This window comes from Camellia sinensis, chromosome 2 (genome assembly GCF_055761805.1).
Source record: "Camellia sinensis isolate YWXY chromosome 2, ASM5576180v1, whole genome shotgun sequence".
Taxonomy (NCBI): domain Eukaryota; kingdom Viridiplantae; phylum Streptophyta; class Magnoliopsida; order Ericales; family Theaceae; genus Camellia; species Camellia sinensis.
Window position 1 is genome coordinate 32,436,295 of NC_138962.1, and position 20,602 is coordinate 32,456,896.

Consider the following 20,602-nt stretch of genomic DNA (forward strand, 5'->3'; position numbering starts at 1 on the left):
ATGTATACATTGTACTATGTTATCTGATTGTTTATTGTATTTGATTTATGAAAAATACATTATAAATGGAATTACTATTCACCATTATAAGAGAATAGTCATTCTATAAAGGAGTGGCTATTTTATTTCATTCTAATAAACCAAACACTATATAAGTGATTATCACATAAATCTACTAAAGAGCAAGATGATGATGTGCTTTCAAATCATCATGCAAAATATACAGAAAATAGAAACATAAATCTTACATTAGTGGTATTATTTGAATCTAATCTATCAATGATATTCTTTTTTTCTTTGTTGATTAGATATGAAACATCAATGAAAACTTAATTTGGAGTGCATTCATAACAATTTGATAAACTCTTTTTCCATTAGGAGTTGTTTGGGGATGATCTCAACAGGTGCACTTATTTGATAATTACATTTATTTGGATCATATCATTTCTATACTCTTCTGCACATCTTTTTGTCAAAAGTCAAAAAATGCACTAAATAAGAAAACAATCAATTACCTGCTGCATCTCATTGGACATGAAAACAACATATAGATCTAATCTCTCTGCATTTGCTGCTCCACTTGGGCAGTGTTTTTTGCAAAGCAAATGTACATTCTCCCACTACAAAAATAATATAAAAATCAACCCAAGAAATCTTGATTAAGGAAATACAAAAAAGGAACAAATGAAGGATAATTCATGGTTAAGCAATTAAATATGGACAAAGAAAATTCATGATTATATGTTTGATAGAGATCTAGCCTACCTTCTCGCATTTAATATATATATTTGATTCATAAATTATTCATTAAACTTAATAAAGTAAATTTATTAAAAAAAACTATTTTATTATCTTATAATCAAGCATATTTGGTACCAATACCTCATATACAAAAAAAAAAAAAAAAAATCTACGCAAAATAGAATTAACGACAACGCAAAAAAATCTACTCAAAATTAAAGACAACGCAAAATTAATGTGCCACGTCACGACAACAAAACTAATGATTTTAATTGAATACAAAAAGCCAAATAACGCTTGTATACGTATCATCATAATCACCCCCGCCCCCCAACACCCCCAACCCCTCTTTTTTTTCTTAAATTTATTTTATTTTAAAACATGTAGAAGGTCTAGGCGTTATCAATCATTAAGCCCCTAGATAACGCTAAGTAACTCTTTGCATCTGCTACTCCACTTGGACAGTGTTTTTTGCAAAGAAAATATACATTCTCCCACTACAAAAATAATATAAAAATCAACCCAAGAAATCTTGATTAAGGAAATACAAAAAAGGAACAGATGAAAGATAATTCATGGTTAAGCAATTAAATATGGACAAAGAAAATTCACGATTATATGTTTGATAGAGATCTAGCCTACCTTCTTGCATTTAATATATATATTTGATTCATAAATTATTCATTAAACTTCATAACAAAAATTTATTAAAAAAAACTATTTTATATCTTATAATCAAGCATATTTGGTAACAATACCTCATATACAAAAAAATCTATGCAAAATTAAAATTAAAGACAACGCAAAAAATCTACTCAAAATTAAAGACAACGCAAAACTAATGTGTCACGTCACGACAACAAAACTAATGATTTTAATTGAATACAAAAAGCCAAATAACGCTTGTATACGTATCATCATAATCACCCCCCCTTTTTTTTCCTTAAATTTATTTTATTTTAAAACATGTAGAAGGTCTAGGCGTTATCAATCATTAAGCCCCTAGATCACGCTAAGTGAGAGGGTAATTTATATGAAAATTGGGCCGAGCTGGGTAATAGGTCGTTATGAGTCACAGTACGAAGGGCTGAGTAAAAAGGCCATAAAGCTACTCCGGTCCAAAGGAGGCTTAAGTTAGTCCGGTCCAAAAGTGGTTTGAAGTTACTCCGGTCCCGGAGAGTTTACGGTAAGCTCGGTTGTCACACACAAAGTTGTCCCGGTCGGGACCACGTTATTGGTTATCCCGGTCGAAACATACCATGGTTAAGCACTGGGAGAAACCGGGGTAAGAGCAGTGAAGAGAAGAGCCGAGCTAAAGTTAGCTCGGTCTAGTCTGCAGCTTAGCATGGCCATGCTTACCTCGGTCATATTGGAGTCCGACCATGGTAAAACCATCTCACTTGGTTTAAGTAGTGAGGAGGATGTTGAAGGATAAGTATTATCTTTCAGGAGTATGACTCCTAGAAGGACTCTACATGGAGGAGTAAGAGTCCTACTAGGATTATGCCACGCGGAACCTATAAAAGCTCACAATATCGCCTATGGAGAGGTAACACAACTTTGATTCCCGAACACACAGTGCTTTTTGTCTATTTGTCTATTTTATTGACTTAGGCATCGGAGAGGTATCCGGCACACACCCGCCGGCTAGCTCACGTTTGTGTTTTCAGGGAGTAAAGCGACGACGTACGGAGGAGCGCAGACTTGATCAATAGGATTATACGAGAAGGTTTATTTCTTTCCCGTACAATTGGCGCCGTCTGTGGTAATACCAGACAAAGAACAAAACCTCTTGATCAAGTTTCCCTCGCTAATTGAATGGCGCATAACGAAGAATTGCCGCAGTCCGCCATCAATAGACAAACCCCAGAGGGGGGTGGGAGGCGCGAAGGATTGCCCTCTATCCCTCTCATGCCGGACTTAGAGCCCTAGCGACAAAATCCCCGGAGGGATACAATGGGGAGACGGAACAACAGTCCCCGTCGCTCTCGCTCACAAAGTCCTGAAAGACAAAGGCGAAGAATCGACCCTCAAGCTCTGGAGGATCGTGTAAAAGAGCAATATGAATGAATAAGGAAAGTGGCGGCGGGCATGGAGGCCATGAAGCACCAGATTAAGGGAAAAGGGGTGGCGACAGGAGAGGGGCGCAAAGGCAATACGCCTCCTCGCCACTCAAAAGATCGTGGTAGGTATACCACGCCATCGCAAGCAGAAAGTAGAAGCCTCAGGACAGGCGACACTCAATCAAGGACCTCCAGAACTCGTTACTCCAGATCTGAGAGAACGAGATCATTGAGGTCTTACACTGAGGGAAGTACCTATCGGCCCTCACATACACACCAGACATCATCCAGGCAAACGGAGTTGCCTAAATCATCCGACTTACGGACTGTGCTTGAAGAAATGGAGCAACAAAAGGAGGATGCCAGGGTACGCGGCCCGCACAGAATTTCAGCCCTTCAGCGGTTGGCTCCTCGGACGCGTGGAAGCGTCGAGGTTGGAATGCCAATACCGCACATTGCCTACAAACCAACAGATAAAGCGTTGGTAAAACTACATAGGTCGCCGTTCGTTCCGGCAATTGAGAATGCACCATTACCCTCAAGCTTCATCCAGCCTAAATTTACCACGTACGAAGGGAAGACAGACCCTTACATCCACCTAAGCCACTTTCGCCAGGTTATGGCAGTATACCGGCGGAACGAAGCTTTGATGTGCATCCTATTCCCATCTAGCCTTGGTGACCTAGGTTTAACTTGGTTCGAAAAGCTACCAGAAGGCAACATAGCCTCCTGGGCGCAATTAGCGGAGGCGTTTGTGACGAGATTTAGAATGAACACCAAGACGCCAGTGGAGATTGATCAGCTACTCTCCATCGACATGGGCGACAAAAAAACATTAAGGTCCTACAACAATCGCTACTGGGAGACGTTTAACCAGATAGGGGACTGCCCCACCAATCTCGCCATCGCACAGTACAAAAGAGGACTTCCAGTCGAAAACAGATTGAGGGATTCGATTACAATGACTCCACCCCTCACGATGGAAGCCTTAATGGAAAGAGTGCACCAACATATTCGGGTGGGGGACGATGGCGCCCGTGCCAAGGCAAAATCTGGTGCGACAGCAACACCAGAAAAGAAGACTACGGCAAAGGTCAATACAGTAGAACGTCAAAGCAAGAACAGACGAGGCAGGCGAAATAACGAAGAGGACCGAGATAAAGGATGGTTGAGAGTCCGCACTGCCATCACCACGGTATTCAAGAAACCAATTTATCGAATTCTCAGTGAGATACGCGATGAACCATTCGTCAAATGGCCAGCTAAATTGGGAGAGGCTTAGAAAGACTACGACCAAAGATCACGTTGCACCTTCCTTAAAGAAAAAGGGCACCGCACTGAAAACTGCACGCCGTTAAGACAACATCTGGAGGAGTTAGTGGCAGCAGGTCACTTAGACCGGTATATAGAAAGAGGGACGCAGCCAGGCCCCCAAAACCACGACCACCCAGACGGAACACCAAACAACGCCCCACCTCAAGGTGTGATAAACGTAACACATGGGGTATTCAAGCCTGAACGTGTATGTGAGCTCAGGGGCATGATAAAGAAGGCTGAGCACTTAAGGGAGGTATTAAGTGCCCAGTCCACCATTAAAAAGGGAAAAACAGAAACCACGAACGTCATATCTTTTTCAGATAGAGACTTGGCAAGGGTATATTGCCCTCACAATGAGGCACTGGTCGTCACTCTCCGAGTCAAGGATTTCGACGTCAAACGAATTTTGATTGACCAAGGGAGCTCATGTGAGATAATGTACTACGACACCTTCAAACAACTGAAATTGAAGGACAAAGACTTGGAACCAACTGTATCCTCCCTGATCGGATTCAACTCAATGCCAGAGTGGCCATTCGGCAAGATCATCCTTCCAGTCAGGGCAGGAAGCATGACAAAACAAGTGGAATTTTGGGTGTTTAAGGTCCCTTCCACTTACAACATAATCTTGGGAAGAACGTGGCTACATGTCATGCGAGCGATAGCTTCATCCTACCATCAAGTAATGCGATTCCCCAACGAAATCGGGGTAATTGAAGAGGTCTTTGGAGACCAAATTATGTCCAAGCAATGCTTTGTCACGGTTAATGGCAGCCGCGCTGCCAAGGGATATGTTCATTCAGTGGAAGAACCTGAAAGCAATGAACTGTTCCCAGATGTCGGCAAAGCGGCTGATCAAAAAGCGGTGGAAGACTTGGTAGAGGTAAGAATAGATGAAAAGAACCCAGATAAGTTCTTTTTGCTCGGTTCGTCGTTGTCCAGCACTGAGAGATTAGAGGTCTTGGAATTCTTGACCTCTAATATCGAAGTGTTCGCCTGGACACCCTACGACATGCCAGGCATTGATCCAGACTTCATCTGTCACCAACTCAATGTCCACCCATCTGCCAGACCAATCATTCAGTGCACTCGCAGATCGGCACTCCACCACGCCGAGATAGTGGCAGAAAAAGTGGGAAATCTGCTAGAGGCAGGAGCTATCAGAGAAGTGTACTATCCCAGATGGATTTCCAACATAGTCGTGGTGCCAAAGAAGAATGGTAAATGGCGTGTCTGCGTCGACTATAAGACAGTCAACAAAGCATGCCCAAAAGACAGCTTTTCCCTACCACGGATAGATCAACTGGTAGGCCTAACGGTGGGGCACAACCGACTTGGCTTTCTTGATGCGTACAGAGGCTACCATCAGATCGCCATGTACGAACCAGACCAGGAGGTCACGTCCTTTACAACTCCAAGAGGACTATACTGCTACAAGGTCATGCCCTTTGGCCTAAAGAATGCAGCGACAACATTCCAAAGGATGGTCACCAAGATGTTTGAACCATTGTTAGGCAGAACGATGGAAGCTTACATCGGCGACATGGTTGTCAAGAGCAAGGATGAGAACGACCATCTCAAGGACCTAGGTGAGATGTTTCAGATCCTTAAAAAGTACAAATTACGTCTCAATGTGTCTAAGTGTGCATTCGAAGTAGGATCGGGCAAATTCCTAGGCTTCTTGGTGACCAACCGGGGTATAGAGGCAGACCCCTCTCAGATCAAAGCAATTCAAGATCTGGAGAGGCCAAAAACAATAAAAGAAGTGCAGCATCTCACCGGCATGACAGCTGCAATCAACCGATTCATAAGCCAGTCGTCAGACAGACTACGACCATTTTTTCACGCATTAAAAGCCAAGTTCGAGTGGGACGAAGAATGTGACAGCGCTCTGGAAAACTTGAAAGAATACATGTCTTTTCCACCACTGCTTGTCACCCCAATACCTGGAAAAGAACTCTTCATATACCTGGCGGTCTCTCAACACGCAATTAGCGCAGTGTTGGTCCGTGCGGAAGGAATCCAACACCTACCCATCTTTTATGTCAGCAAGACATTGCTAGGCGCCGAAACAAGGTACTTGCCACTGGAAAAACTAGCATTGGCCTTGATGATGGCCTCAAGGAAGTTGTCGCACTACTTTGACGCCCACACCATAGTCGTCCTCACAGCTTTCCCATTAAAAGCTTTGTTTGAGAGGGTGAACTTTTCTCGGTGAATCTTGAAGTGGGCAGTAGAGTTGGGACAATTCGACATCAAATTCCAACCCAGAACCGCGATAAAGGCCCAAGCGTTGGCAGACTTTGTCACGGAATTCACCCCAAGAAGTCATCATATCTGCCCAGTCGACCTGACTGACACAACTGAACTAAGGATAGAAGTCGACGTCGGAATAGCGCAATCCATGGTACAGGATACTCAGTCAGACCCCAAGGCAGACCAGAGTAAAGAAAGCAAGGAAGAAGCGAACCATGCTACACCAAGCCAAGACTCACCAACAAATAAAGACTTGGTACAATCAGATAGCAAGGGACTGACAGCAAGCATGAACCTTGAAGAAAATACTAGTAACATTCTTGACCCCACGGCATCATCTGACCCCTCCACTTGCTGGAAATTGTTCATTGGAGAGATGTGGAAGCTCTTCGTAGATGGAGCATCCAACCGGCACGGCGCAGGACTTGGCATAGTCCTCATCTCACCAGATGACTTAGTTATGGAGCAAGCAGTCAACCTTGGCTTCCTAGCATCAAACAACGAAGTAGAATATGAAGCGCTTCTTGCAGGTCTTAAATCAGCATTCTACATAAAGGCCACCGAGCTAATGGTTTACAGCGACTCACAACTAGTAGTAAACCAAATTTCAGGCGACTACGAAGCAAAGGATGACAGGATGGCTAAGTACCAAGACTTAGTCAGAAAAGAGATCAAGAAATTTGAAGTAGTAAGGATAGAACAAATTGGCAGGGAAGAAAACAGCAGAGCAGACGAACTAGCAGGCTTTGCTTCAATGGCAAATACATCCATCCCTCATCCGCTACTAATCGACTACCTACCAAGACCAAGCATTGAAGACCCCGAAGCAAAAGAGGTATGTTGCGCCGAACTAGGCCCCTCATGGATGGATCCCATCATACTATTCTTAAAAGATGGCGTCTTACCAGAAGAAAAGAAAGAAGCCAACAAAATTAGAGCAAAGTCGCAGTGATTTTGGCTCTCCCCATCTATGGCATTGTACAAAAAGTCATTCTCAAGACCTTATCTAAAATGTGTCCACCCCAACAAAGTAGAAGCATTCTTGTTCCAGATACACGAAGGCGTGTGCAGAATCCACCAAGGAGGAAGATCGTTAGCCTACAGAGCCATTTCGCAAGGATACTGGTGGCCATACATGCAAGCAGACTCGGAGAAGTATGTGAAGAAGTACGAGAAATGTCAGAAGTTCGCACACCAAATACATCAACCAGCCAGAGAGCTCCTACCATTGACCAGCCCATGGCCCTTCGCAATGTGGGGCTTGGACATTGTAGGACCACTTCCAACAGCACCCGGAAACAGGAAGTTCTTTCTCATAGCAACAGACTATTTCACAAAGTGGGTGGAAGCAGAAGCATTGGCATTAATCAAGGAAAAAGATGTGAAGAAGTTCGTCTGGCAGAATATCATCACTCGGTTCGGCATACCTAAAGCCCTAATATCAGACAACGGCACTCAGTTTGATGGCAGAATCTTTAGAGGCTTTTGTGAAGAATACAAGATAGAGTTCTACAATTCTACACCGGTATATCAATTGGAAAGACACCATTCTCTTTAGCCTATGGCATGGAGGCAATAATCCCATTGGAAGTTGGCCTCCCCACAATTAGAAGCGAAAATTTTGATCCAGACTTGAATGGAGAAGCCATAACATTGGAGCTCGACCTCGCCGAAGAAAGAAGAGAAAGAGCACTGATTCACAATTGCCTCGTACCAGCAAGAGTTGTCTAGAAAGTATAACAAAACAGTACATCCAAGACAATTCAAAATCGGAGATTGGGTACTGCGCAAAGTGATGGGAAACACCGTAGTACCAGGAGATGGCAAGTTAGGGCCTAATTGGGAAGGACCTTACAAAGTGGTTGGATTAGCTGGCAAAGGGGCATACCACTTAGAAGATGAGGACGACAAAGCAATTCCCAGACCGTGGAACACTGCCAATCTCAAACTATTTTATTTTTAGCTTTTTTTTTTCAGAATACTTGTAAGTTTTTCCTTTCTCAATAAAATAAGTAGCTTCTTTTTAGTATAGTTGTTTCCTTCTGTAAACGATCGTTTTTAGTGAGTTAGGGGCATTGAAAGCAAAGTTGGCCGGAATAACCAACTATGCACCCTCCTAAGCCCAGGATAAGGATCCAGGCTGCAGGACGTTTGGTCAGAATAACCAAACACTCTACTCTAGGTTGGCTGGAAAAACCAATCTAGAGGTTGACGGGAAAAACCATCACCCTTTCTAAGCCCAGGATAAGGATCCAGGCTACAGGACGTTTGGTCGGAATAACCAAACACTTTACTCTAGGTTGACTGAAAAAACCAATCTAGAGGTTGGCGGGAAAAACCAACAACCCTCCTAAGCCCAAGATAAGGATCCAGGCTGCAGGACGTTTGGTCGGAATAACCAAACACTTTATTCTAAATTGGCAGAAATAACCAATTTAGAGGTTGGCTGGATTGAACCAACTCTTGGTACTCTTCAGCCGAGGTAAGTATCTTGGCTAAAGAGTGGTTGGCTGGATTAAACCAACTCTTGGTACTCTTCAGCTGAGGTACTAATCTCGGCTAAAGAGTGGTTGGCTGGATTAAACCAACTCTTGGTACTCTTCCGCCGAGGTAAGTATCTCGGCTAAAGAGTGGTTTGCTGGATTAAACCAACTCTTGGTACTCTTCAGCCAAGGTACTAATCTCGGCTAAAGAGTGGTTGGTTGGATTAAACCAACTCTTGGTACTCTTCAGCCGAAGTAAGAATCTCGGCTAAAAGAGTGGTTGGCTGGATTAAACCAACTCTTGGTAATCTTCAGCCGAGGTAAAAATCTCGGCTAAAGAGTGGTTGGCAGGTCTACTTATAGTTGTAATGTTAAGACCGAGATAAGGTATCTCGGCAAGAGAATGTTGTACCTCATCCAAGACTTCAGTTAGAAAGTAAAGTATAAGCATAGAGATCAACCGAAATAAGAGTTGGAACAAAAAAGCAAACTTCATTAAAAATTCAAAGCAAGTACAAAGGATGGGACCTCAGCTCGGTTACAATCTGTGTCCAAAAGCAAAGAAAAGAAAATACAAAAATCAAGCAAAAAGTAGAGAAATGAAAAGTCAAGCAAACAGATCATTTAGATCCGCATCAAGATCAACTCGGAGCCCGGCTTCATTCGAGAGCACGGTCTCAGTTGGGAGCACAGTTTTTGTAGGCAGCTCATTAGTCAGGTCTTCCACCACTGGCTCTAACCGAGCTGACTGATTGACAGGCTCATTGACGACCGGGGTATCATTAGGCATGGTTTCTTCTTCATCATCTGAATCTTCAAGAAATTGTTGCTGAAGGGCAGCAGCATATTCCGCCATAGAGTTTGGTATGAAGTATGTAGGAGGGTTGAAGACCTCGGTCTCTGGACCATGACCGAGTTGCGTCACAGTCGCTCTCCACCCACATTTGAAGAAAAGATCCTTGACAGCTTCACATTGTTTAATGTAAGTAGCCTCCCCCTCCTTGTAACCCCGGAGCTCGGCATCATCCGCACTCTTCTTCAGCTTCTCACTCTCGGCGTTCTTTTTCCCTTCAAGCTTGGCCAGCTTCCGCAGATATTTGTCTTTCATCACGGCTGCAGCCTTTTGTTTGTCTGCTTCAGCCGAGCTAACAAGACCGGTCAGACGATCACTCTCGATTTTTAGCTCGGCTATTTGCTTCCTGGCCTCTTCTAGCTTGGCGGTTTTCTCGGTTACTTCGGCCATGGCTTGCTTTGTTGTTCTACGAAGCTCAAACACACGCTTGTGTGCAATGTGGTTCTTTTGCATAGCTTGAAAAAGAATGGGAAGAGACTTGTAGTAAAAACCAAGCAGAAAGTAGTGCAGATTAGAAAAATCAGCAAAGGAAGTTACTTACGAGCACCATGGATTTTGTGGCCGAGCGGATGGCCTTTAGCTCGGTCAAGTGGTTGTGGTGCTTCATGCCGGCGGGAAGGCAAACACCTTTAGCCAGGTTGAATGCCATCAGGTGGTCTTTCCCTGCGACCACTGAGTCAGAATCTGTGATAGCACGGTTCTGAAAGGTGATTTTTAGAGCCCATTTGGAGGAGGTAACTTGGCCAGAGCACTCCGGTTGTGGGCTCGGTGGAGGGCTTGGCAGAATAGTTTGAGAAATCGCGGTTTTATCTTCATCAACAAGATGTTGCTCGGTTTGGGTAGTCCGGGCACATTTCCTTGGGCGAGATGATGAAGGTTGTTGAGTAGGAAGGGCCACCACGGTCCCCTGAGTTTGATCGGCTGGTGGTATCTCGGTTGGGTTTGTTTTGGTCAGAAGGGCTCGCACGGCTCTCTTTTTGGCCATTTCTTGTTCGGCAGTAAGTGGGATAAGGTTGATTTGAGGCAAGGATGGGTCCGGTTCAGGAGAGGCTTCTAGCAGAAAGTTAGTTACCCTGGTCCTTCGTTTTCCACTGTATTTGTAGGTCGGTTCAAAATTAAGCAAGTCAGTCCAATTCCGGTCTGGATATCGCAGCGCGGCGCGAAGCACGTTCAAGTTGGGGTAGCTGTATTGGGACTTAAGAAAGTTCCTATCTGCAAGAAAGAAGACAACATTTAGTTCGGTTCACAATCAGAAAACCGAAATAACAAGTAGAATGCAGTAAAGCCGGGGTAACCCTACCGACTACACCCTTGTTCCAATTTATTCTGTGGCCTGGGATCTGGGCTTGGTGGTCTTCAAAATTCCCAGATACCCAGAAAAAATCATCATCGTTCAAGTCTTTATCCAGTGTGTCCTTTATTATTTTTTCACGCCGGCACTTTATTCGTAAGTAGTAAACCCAGCCATCTTCGGCTGATCCTATGGAATACTGGTGGAAGAGCTCGGCAAGATCGAGGTTAAGGCCAGCCCGGCGGTTTAGCTCGGCTATTCCGTTTATTATACGGTAAGAATTGGTGGAAAGTTGGGTAGGGCAGAGTTTGGTTTGCCTAAGGAATTCACAGAGTAAGGGCTATACAGGGAAGCGTAGATCGCACTCCACAATGGAAATAACATTAAAAGGGACAAAACCCTGTTTACCCCAAGGAACGGTATCTAGGTCAGCTAAGGAGAGGTGAACATCGTCAGGGATGTTATAATCCTTTCGGAATTCAGCCATACCACCAGGTGTATTTACTAAATACCTATACTTTTCCATTTATGGTTTAAGTTATAAATAAATTATACTTGGGTGTTAGCTCGGTCGGAGAATGGTGCCAAGTAGCTCGGTTGAGCGCTCAAAAGAGTGTCTGGACAACCTAAGTCTGCAAAGTGAAAAACCAAGGTTAAACACAGATCGTTGGACCGTGCTAAAAGAAACACAGGCAAGATAAATGAAATCCTAGCTCGGCTATGTGAATTGCTTCGTGTCTTAGCTCGGTTTGAGCAAGAGGTCTGCTAGCTCGATTTTAGCGAAAGTTTGCTAGCTCGGTTTGAGCAAGGGATTTGTTAGCTCAGTTGAGCCTATAGAGGCAGCATTCTTAGTTCAGTTTGAGCTAAGAAGGCTGGTTTAGCCCCGAGATGTAGCTCAGTCATGGTCGAGGTTTTCAAGCATACTATTACAAACATAGCACGGATCAATTAGCCCGGCTAAGATAAATGAAACGAAAGATGGTTCGACCTGATGAAACTACTAGTTTAGCATGAAGTGCTAGTCCGGTTTGTAGTCTGGCTAGATTGACATCAACTACAAACAACTTCCTAGTTTGGTTATATTGTGATTTTGAATTGAAACCAGTGTTTCTCAGGTTATTTCAAGTGATTCTATTACTAAGTTTTTTTCCAGAAAATGCAAGGCAAAGCAAATGGAAAGAATATGTTTCGTAAAAAGACAAACGAAAAGCTATGGATTAAACAAATATGAACACGATAAAAGGAGAATAAATCTATATAACTTACCAGGTCAAGATGAGGGCAACAGTTGCAAGCAAAAATCACGAGCTCCACAGTTATTAAGTTGAAATGGGGGGTTCAGAGGCTTACAAGAGAGAAAGGGTGAATAGTAAAGTAAATGATTCAACGCATTAGGGATTGTTTTGTGAAAAAAAAAAAAGGCTAAAGGCGGGAATTGTTCAAAAAAAACACGAGGTACGAAGACGGCGTGACAGCTGCCTTCAGCCAATGAGAGCATGCCACGTGTCCTTGGAATGAGAAGCGATTCAGTTGCTGTGATTGAAGAGACGTTTTGACTGGGCAAGTGCAGCCCGGTGTGAATTTAGTTCGGCTGGAAAAGCTAAAAGAGTTTTAGCTCGATTGGAAAAGCTTAAAAGCTTAGCTCAGTAGTAAGGTTAAAGTTTTTAGCTCGGCTGGTAGACAAGGTAAACCCTATCATGCTGCGCAGATGGAATTAAGGGGCAATTGAGAGGGTAATTTATATGAAAATTGGGCTGAGCTGGGTAATAGGTCGTTATGGGCCACAGTACGAAGGGCTGAGTAAAAAGGCCATAAAGCTACTCTGGTCCAAAGGAGGCTTAAAGTTAGTCCGGTCCAAAAGAGGTTTGAAGTTACTCCGGTCCTAGAGAGTTTACGGTAAGCTCGGTTGTCACACACAAAGTTGTCCCGGTCGGGACCATGTTATTTGTTATCCTGGTTGAAACATACCATGGTTAAGCACTGAGAGAAACCGGGGTAAGAGCAGTGAAGGGAAGAGCCGAGCTAAAGTTAGCTCAGTCTAGTCTGCAGCTTAGCATGGCCATGCTTACCTCGGTCATATTGGAGTCCGACCATGGTAAAACCATCTCACTAGGTTTAAGCAATGAGGAGGGTGTTGAAGGATAAGCATTATCTTTCAGGAGTATGACTCCTTGGAGGACTCTACATGGAGGAGTAAGAGTTCTACTAGGATTATGCCACGCGAAACCTATAAAAGCTCACAACATCACTTATGGAGAGGTAACACAACTTTGATTCCCGAACACATAGAGTTTTTTGTCTATTTGTCTATTTTGCTGACTTAGGCATCGGAGAGGTATCCGGCACACACTCGCCGGCTAGCTCACGTTTGTGTTTTCAGGAAGTAAAGCGACGACGTACGAAGGAGCGCAGACTTGATCAACAGGATTATACGAGAAGATTTATTTCTTTCCCGTACACTAAGTAACTCTTTGCATCTGCTACTCCACTTGTGTAGTGTTTTTTGCAAAGCAAATATACATTCTCCCACTACAAAAATAATATAAAAATCAACCCAAGAAATCTTGATTAAAGAAATACAAAAAAAGAACAGATGAAGGGTAATTCATGGTTAAGCAATTAAATACGGACAAAGAAAATTCACGATTATATGTTTGATAGAGATCTAGCCTACCTTCTTGCATTTAATATATATATTTGATTCATAAATTATTCATTAAACTTAATAATGTAAATTTAATAAAAAAAACTATTTTATTATCTTATAATCAAGCATATTTGGTAACAATACCTCATATACAAAAAAATCTACGCAAAATTGAAATTAAAGAAAACGCAAAAAAATCTACTCAAAATTAAAGACAAAGCAAAACTAATGTGTCACGTCACGACAACAAAACTAATGATTTTAATTGAATACAAAAAGCCAAATAATGCTTGTATACGTATCATCATAATCACCCCCCCTTTTTCTTTTTCTTAAATTTATTTTATTTTAAAACATGTAGAAGGTCTAGGCGTTATCAATCATTAAGTCCCTAGATCACGCTAAGTAACTCTTTGCATCTGCTACTCCACTTGTGCAGTGTTTTTTGCAAAGCAAATATACATTCTCCCACTACAAAAATAATATAAAAATCAACCCAGGAAATCTTGATTAAGGAAATACAAAAAAGGAACAGATGAAGGGTAATTCATGGTTAAGCAATTAAATATGGACAAAGAAAATTCACGATTATATGTTTAATAGAGATCTAGCCTACCTTCTTACATTTAATATATATATATATATATATATATTTATATATTTAACCCATAAATTATTCATTAAACTTAATAATGTAAATTTATTAAAAAAAAACTATTTTATTATCTTATAATCAAGCATATTTGGTAACAATACCTCATATACAAAAAAATCTACGCAAAATTAAAATTAAAAACAACGCAAAAAAATCTACTCAAAATTATAGACAACGCAAAACTAATGTGTCACGTCACGACAAAAAAACTAATGACTTTAATTGAATACAAAAAATCAAATAACACTTGTATACGTATCATCATAATCACCCCCTCCCCCTTTTTTCCTTAAATTTATTTTATTTTAAAAAATGTAGAAGGTCCAGGCGTTATCAATCATTAAGCCCCTAGATCATGCTAAGTAACTCTTTCCATCTGCTACACCACTTGTGCAGTATTTTTTGCAAAGCAAATATACATTCTCCCACTACAAAAATCATATAAAATTCAACCCAGGAAATCTTGATTAAGGAAATACAAAAAAGGAACAGATGAATGGTAATTCATGGTTAAACAATTAAATATGGACAAAGAAAATTCACGATTATATGTTTAATAGAGATCTAGCCTACCTTCTTACATTTAATATATATATATATATATATTTAACCCATAAATTATTCATTAAACTTAACAATGTAAATTTATTAAAAAAAACTATTTTATTATCTTATAATCAAGCATATTTGGTAACAATACCTCATATACAAAAAAATCTACGCAAAATTAAAATTAAAGACAACGCAAAAAAATCTACTCAAAATTATAGACAACGCAAAACTAATGTGTCACGTCACGACAACAAAACTAATGACTTTAATTGAATACAAAAAGTCAAATAACACTTGTATACGTATCATCATAATCACCCCCTCCCCCTTTTTTTCTTAAATTTATTTTATTTTAAAACATGTAGAAGGTCCAGGCGTGATCAATCATTAAGCCCCTAGATCACGCTAAGTAACTCTTTGCATCTGCGACTCCACTTGTGTAGTGTTTTTTGCAAAGCAAATATACATTCTCCCACTACAAAAATCATATAAAAATCAACCCAAGAAATCTTGATTAACGAAATACAAAAATGGAACAGGTGAAGGGTAATTCATGGTTAAGCAATTAAATATGGACAAAGAAAATTCACGATTATATGTTTGATAGAGATCTAGCCTACCTTCTTGCATTTAATATATATATTTGATTCACAAATTATTCATTAAACTTGATAAAGTAAATTTATTAAAAAAAACTATTTTATTATCTTATAATCAAGCATATTTTGGTAACAATACCTCACATACAAAAAAATCTACGCAAAATTAAAATTAAAGACAACACAAAAAAATCTACTCAAAATTAAAGACAACGCAAAACTAATGTGTCACGTCACGTCAACAAAACTAATGATTTTAATTGAATACAAAAAGCCAAATAACGCTTGTATACGTATCATCATAATCACCACCCCCCCCCCTTTTCTTTTTCTTAAATTTATTTTATTTTAGAACATGTAGAAGGTCTAGGCATTATCAATCATTAAGCCCCTAGATCACGGTAAGTAACTCTTTGCATCTGCTACTCCACTTGTGCAGTGTTTTTTGCAAAGCAAATATACATTCTCCCACTACAAAAATAATATAAAAATCAACCCACGAAATCTTGATTAAGGAAATACAAAAAAGGAACAGATGAAAGGTAATTCATGGTTAAGCAATTAAATATGGACAAAGAAAATTCACGATTATATGTTTGATAGAGATCTAGCCTACCTTCTTCCATTTAATATATATATTTGATTCATAAATTATTCATTAAACTTAATAAAGTAAATTTATTAAAAAAAAACTATTTTATTATCTTATAATCAGGCATATTTGGTAACAATACCTCACATACAACAAAATCTATGCAAAATTAAAATTAAAGACAACGCAAAAAATCTACTCAAAATTAAAGACAACACAAAACTAATGTGTCACGTCACGACAACAAAACTAATGATTTTAATTGAATACAAAACGCCAAATAACGCTTGTATACATATCATCATAATCACCCCCGATCCCCCCCCCTTTTTTTCTTAAATTTATTTATTTTAAAACATGTGGAAGGTCTAGGCGTTATCAATCATTAAGCCCCTACATCACACTAAGTAACTCTTTGCGTCTGCTATTCCACTTGTGCAGTGTTTTTTGCAAAGCAAATATACATTCTCCCACTACAAAAATAATATAGAAATCAGCCCAGGAAATCTTGATTAAGAAAATACAAAAAAGGAACAGATGAAGGGTAATTCATGGTTAAGCAATTAAATACGGACAAAGAAAATTCACGATTATATGTTTGATAGAGATCTAGCCTACGTTCTTGCATTTAATATATATAGTTGATTCATAAATTATTCATTAAACTTAATAATGTAAATTTATTAAAAAAACTATTTTATTATCTTATAATCAAGCATATTTGTTAAAGACAATGCAAAAAAATCTACTCAAAATTAAAGACAACGCAAAACTAATCTGTCATGTCACGACAACAAAACTAATGATTTTAATTGAATACAAAAAGCCAAATAACGCTTGTATACGTATCATCATAATCACCCCTCTCCCCCCCCCCTTTTTTCCTTAAATTTGTTTTAATTTAAAACATGCAGAAGGTCTAGGTGTTATCAATCATTAAGCCCCTAGATCACGCTAAGTAACTCTTTGCATCTGCTACTCCACTTGTGCAGTGTTTTTTGCAAAGCAAATATACATTCTTCCACTACAAAAATAATATAAAAATCAACCCAACAAATCTTGATTAAGGAAATACAAAAAAGGAACAGATGAAGGGTAATTCATGGTTAAGCAATTAAATATGGACAGAAAAAATTCACGATTATATGTTTGATAGAGATCTAGTCTACCTTCTTGCATTTAATATATATATTTGATTCATAAATTATTCATTAAACTTAATAATGTAAATTTATTAAAAAAACTATTTTATTATCTTATAATCAAGCATATTTGGTAACAGTAGCTCATATACAAAAAATCTACTCAAAATTAAAATTAAAGACAATGCAAAAAAATCTACTCAAAATTAAAGACAACGCAAAACTAATGTGTCACGTCATGACAACAAAACTAATGATTTTAATTGAATACAAAAAGCCAAATAACGCTTGTATACGTATCATCACAATCACCCCCCCCCCCCTTTTTCTTAAATTTATTTTATTTTAAAACATGTTGAAGGTCTAGGCGTTATCAATCATTAAGCCCCTAGATCACGCTAAGTAACTCTTTGCATTTGCTACTCCACTTGTGCAGTGTTTTTTGCAAAGCAAATATACATTCTCCCACTACAAAAATAATATAAAAATCAACCCAAGAAATCTTTATTAAGGAAATACAAAAAACGAATAGATGAAGGGTAATTCATGGTTAAGCAATTAAATATGGACAAAGAAAATTCACGATTATATGTTTGATAAAGATCTAGCCAACCTTCTTGCATTTAATATATATGTTTGATTCATAAATTATTCATTAAACTTAATAAAGTAAATTTATTAAAAAAAACTATTTTATTATCTTATAACCAAGCATATTTTGGTAACAATACCTCACTTACAAAAAAATCTACGCAAAATTAAAATTAAAGACACCGCAAAAAAATCTACTCAAAATTAAAGACAACGCAAAACTAATGTGTCACGTCACGACAACAAACTAATGATTTTAATTGAATACAAAAAGCCAAATAACGCTTGTGTACGTATCATCATAATCACCCCCCCTTTTTCTTTTTCTTAAATTTATTTTATTTTAAAACATGTAGAAGGTCTGGGCGTTATCAATCATTAAGCCCCTAGATCACGCTAAGTAACTCTTTTCATTTACTTACCCACCCTGGACATACATATATGGACAAGAGAGAAAGAAGGAAGAAGATGAGGAACATGTTCTCTAATCTTCATGCTTTGCTCCCTCATCTCCTTCCCAAGGTAATTCATTCACATCTTTTTCAAGATTGAGATTGATGTGTACATATGGAATGATAATTAAGTAGTTGTTCATGCCAGGTTATTCTATCTTGAAAAAGTTTAGAAATATAAAAACCGATAAAAGAGTTAGACACTACTTATAAAAATCGTCCAATTTTATGATTAATTTTGGTGTTTTCCCACCTTTTTGTTCGAGTCTCTCTCCCATCTATTTATCAAAGTTAATTTATTAAGGCAAATCATTTTTTACATACAAAGCTTTCAAGTTTTTCAATTTGTTTCCTTTAAAGGGAAATTAATGAGAAAGATATAAGAGAGTAGTCCTTTTCATCAATGTGATAATATTTGAGGATGTCCTTTTCATCAAGTCTATATTTAAGGTTGTCATGGGGTGATGGGACACTTATTCAATGAAAAATCAATTATTCATTACTATCAATCATTAAAATGCTATTAGTGAAGTTATGTATTCATTAAGTTATGGGTTTTTTGGGAGGGAGGGGGGGTAAAGTTCAACTGAATGTTCCCATTAATCCTTTCGAGTAACTTCATAAACCTCATCAATTTCCGTTTGTTTCTTAATGTGGATGGCCTACGACTTTATGAAAAACTAATTACAAGATCAAACACAAACTTTTAACGCAGTTAATGTAAAAGAAATGTATCTGATTATGTTATTAATTTCTATGCATATGTAGAGAAATTGATAACTTAATATTCCTCTCACAACACAAAGTTTCAATTAACTGGTATTTATTAGAACACCGATAACTGGTGGATTTTGTTCACTTTATTAAAAAGGAAGTGCATGTGTATGTTAGTCTTACAAAAATGGTTTAATGCGATTATATATGACTCTCCCAAAGTAAAAAAGAAATTTTGGGATAAGCACATGAGTCTTAGACATAACGCATATCATGTACTTAGAAAATTTTCAAAATTTGAATGAGATACATTTAAATTTGGTGCTTTGACCATACTCAAAAACTAAATTATACATTTTTTATTCTAACATTTTTATTGTGATATAAGAAGAGGGTCATTAGGGCCTAGTTCAAACAAAAAATAATATACAAACAAAATATTTATATAAAAAGTTCATTCAAAATTGTGTAATATTAGTATTTTTTTTTAAATTAAATGCTTAACTGATGGGCATTTGATTTCAAAAAATGATGAAACTACAATTACCCACATCCATTTTGTTTGAATTTTGCCTTCTCATCAACCATATGATAGTTCACATTGAATATTTGTACAGGCAGACAAGTCCACAATTGTGGATGAAGCAGTGACCCACATAAAATCCCTACAACAAACTCTCCAAAAGCTCCAAAGGCAGAAGCTGGAAAGGCTCCATGGCTTGACACCCATGAACTTCGATGGTCAATCGTCCATAATCACCCCACAAAAGCTTCCCATGGACTCGAGGGAGGCCTTCATGGCCGATCAAGTTTCTTCAAACAACACAAACTCAAACTCATCCAATGCACTGCCAGTGTCTCTCTCTCGGTTCCCTCCTCTTTTCCAGACTTGGACTTCTCCGAATGTGATCTTGAATGTGTGCGATGATCATGCACAGAACAGCGTGTGCTCGATGAAGAAGGCTGGACTTTTCACTGCTATCTGCTATGTGTTGGAGAAGCACAAGCTGGATGTTGTGTCTGCTCGTGTTTCATCGGATCAGAATCGGACCATGTACATGATTCAAGCCCACGTAAGTCTCCTCTAACTTACTTCCTTGCACATTAGAGAGGATTGTTACAAGCTATCACTTTCTCTACTTACTGTTGTTAGATGAATCTAAAAATTAAAAACTTTTCATATTCCTGAACAGGCCTTTTATTTGGTAGGTAACATCGATGAAGCCATCGTGAAGGCTATGAACTTAGAAATGGAGAGCAATTTGAAGAAATGACCTTAAATCTTTCTGTATTGACTCCTAATCAAATTATTTGGGATTCTAAAGTGAAAGAAATCATTTTATCTCCTAATAGTGGCCAAATTGGCATATTACCAAATTAAGGCCATATTGCCACAGCTGTAGATATAGGTATTTTGAGAATACGCCTTAACGATCAATGGTTAACGATGGCTCTGATGGGTGGTTTTGCTAGAATAGGCAATAATGAGATCACTGTTTTAGTAAATGATGCGGAGAAGAGTAGTGACATTGATCCACAAGAAGCTCAGCAAACTATTGAAATAGTAGAAGCTAATTTGAAGAAAGCGGAAGGTAAGTGACAAATAATTGAGGCAAATGTAGCTCTTAGACGAGCTAGGACACGAGTCGAAGCT

The 20,602-nt window shown here is 39.0% G+C and overlaps 2 protein-coding genes across 8 annotated transcripts in view; one reads left to right on the plus strand and one right to left on the minus strand.

The window, feature by feature from the left end:
• Window positions 1–20,602, minus strand: part of LOC114266388 (E3 ubiquitin-protein ligase MBR2-like) — a 282,653-nt gene that overhangs the window by 187,310 nt on the left and 74,741 nt on the right. The gene's annotated exons all lie outside the window — the stretch shown is intronic.
• LOC114288743 (transcription factor bHLH95-like) lies at window positions 18,224–20,222 on the plus strand. Its single transcript, XM_028232336.2, has 3 exons — window positions 18,224–18,304; window positions 19,566–20,021; window positions 20,142–20,222. Exons 1-3 carry the CDS (start codon window positions 18,224–18,226, stop codon window positions 20,220–20,222), a joined length of 618 nt encoding a protein of 205 aa, XP_028088137.2.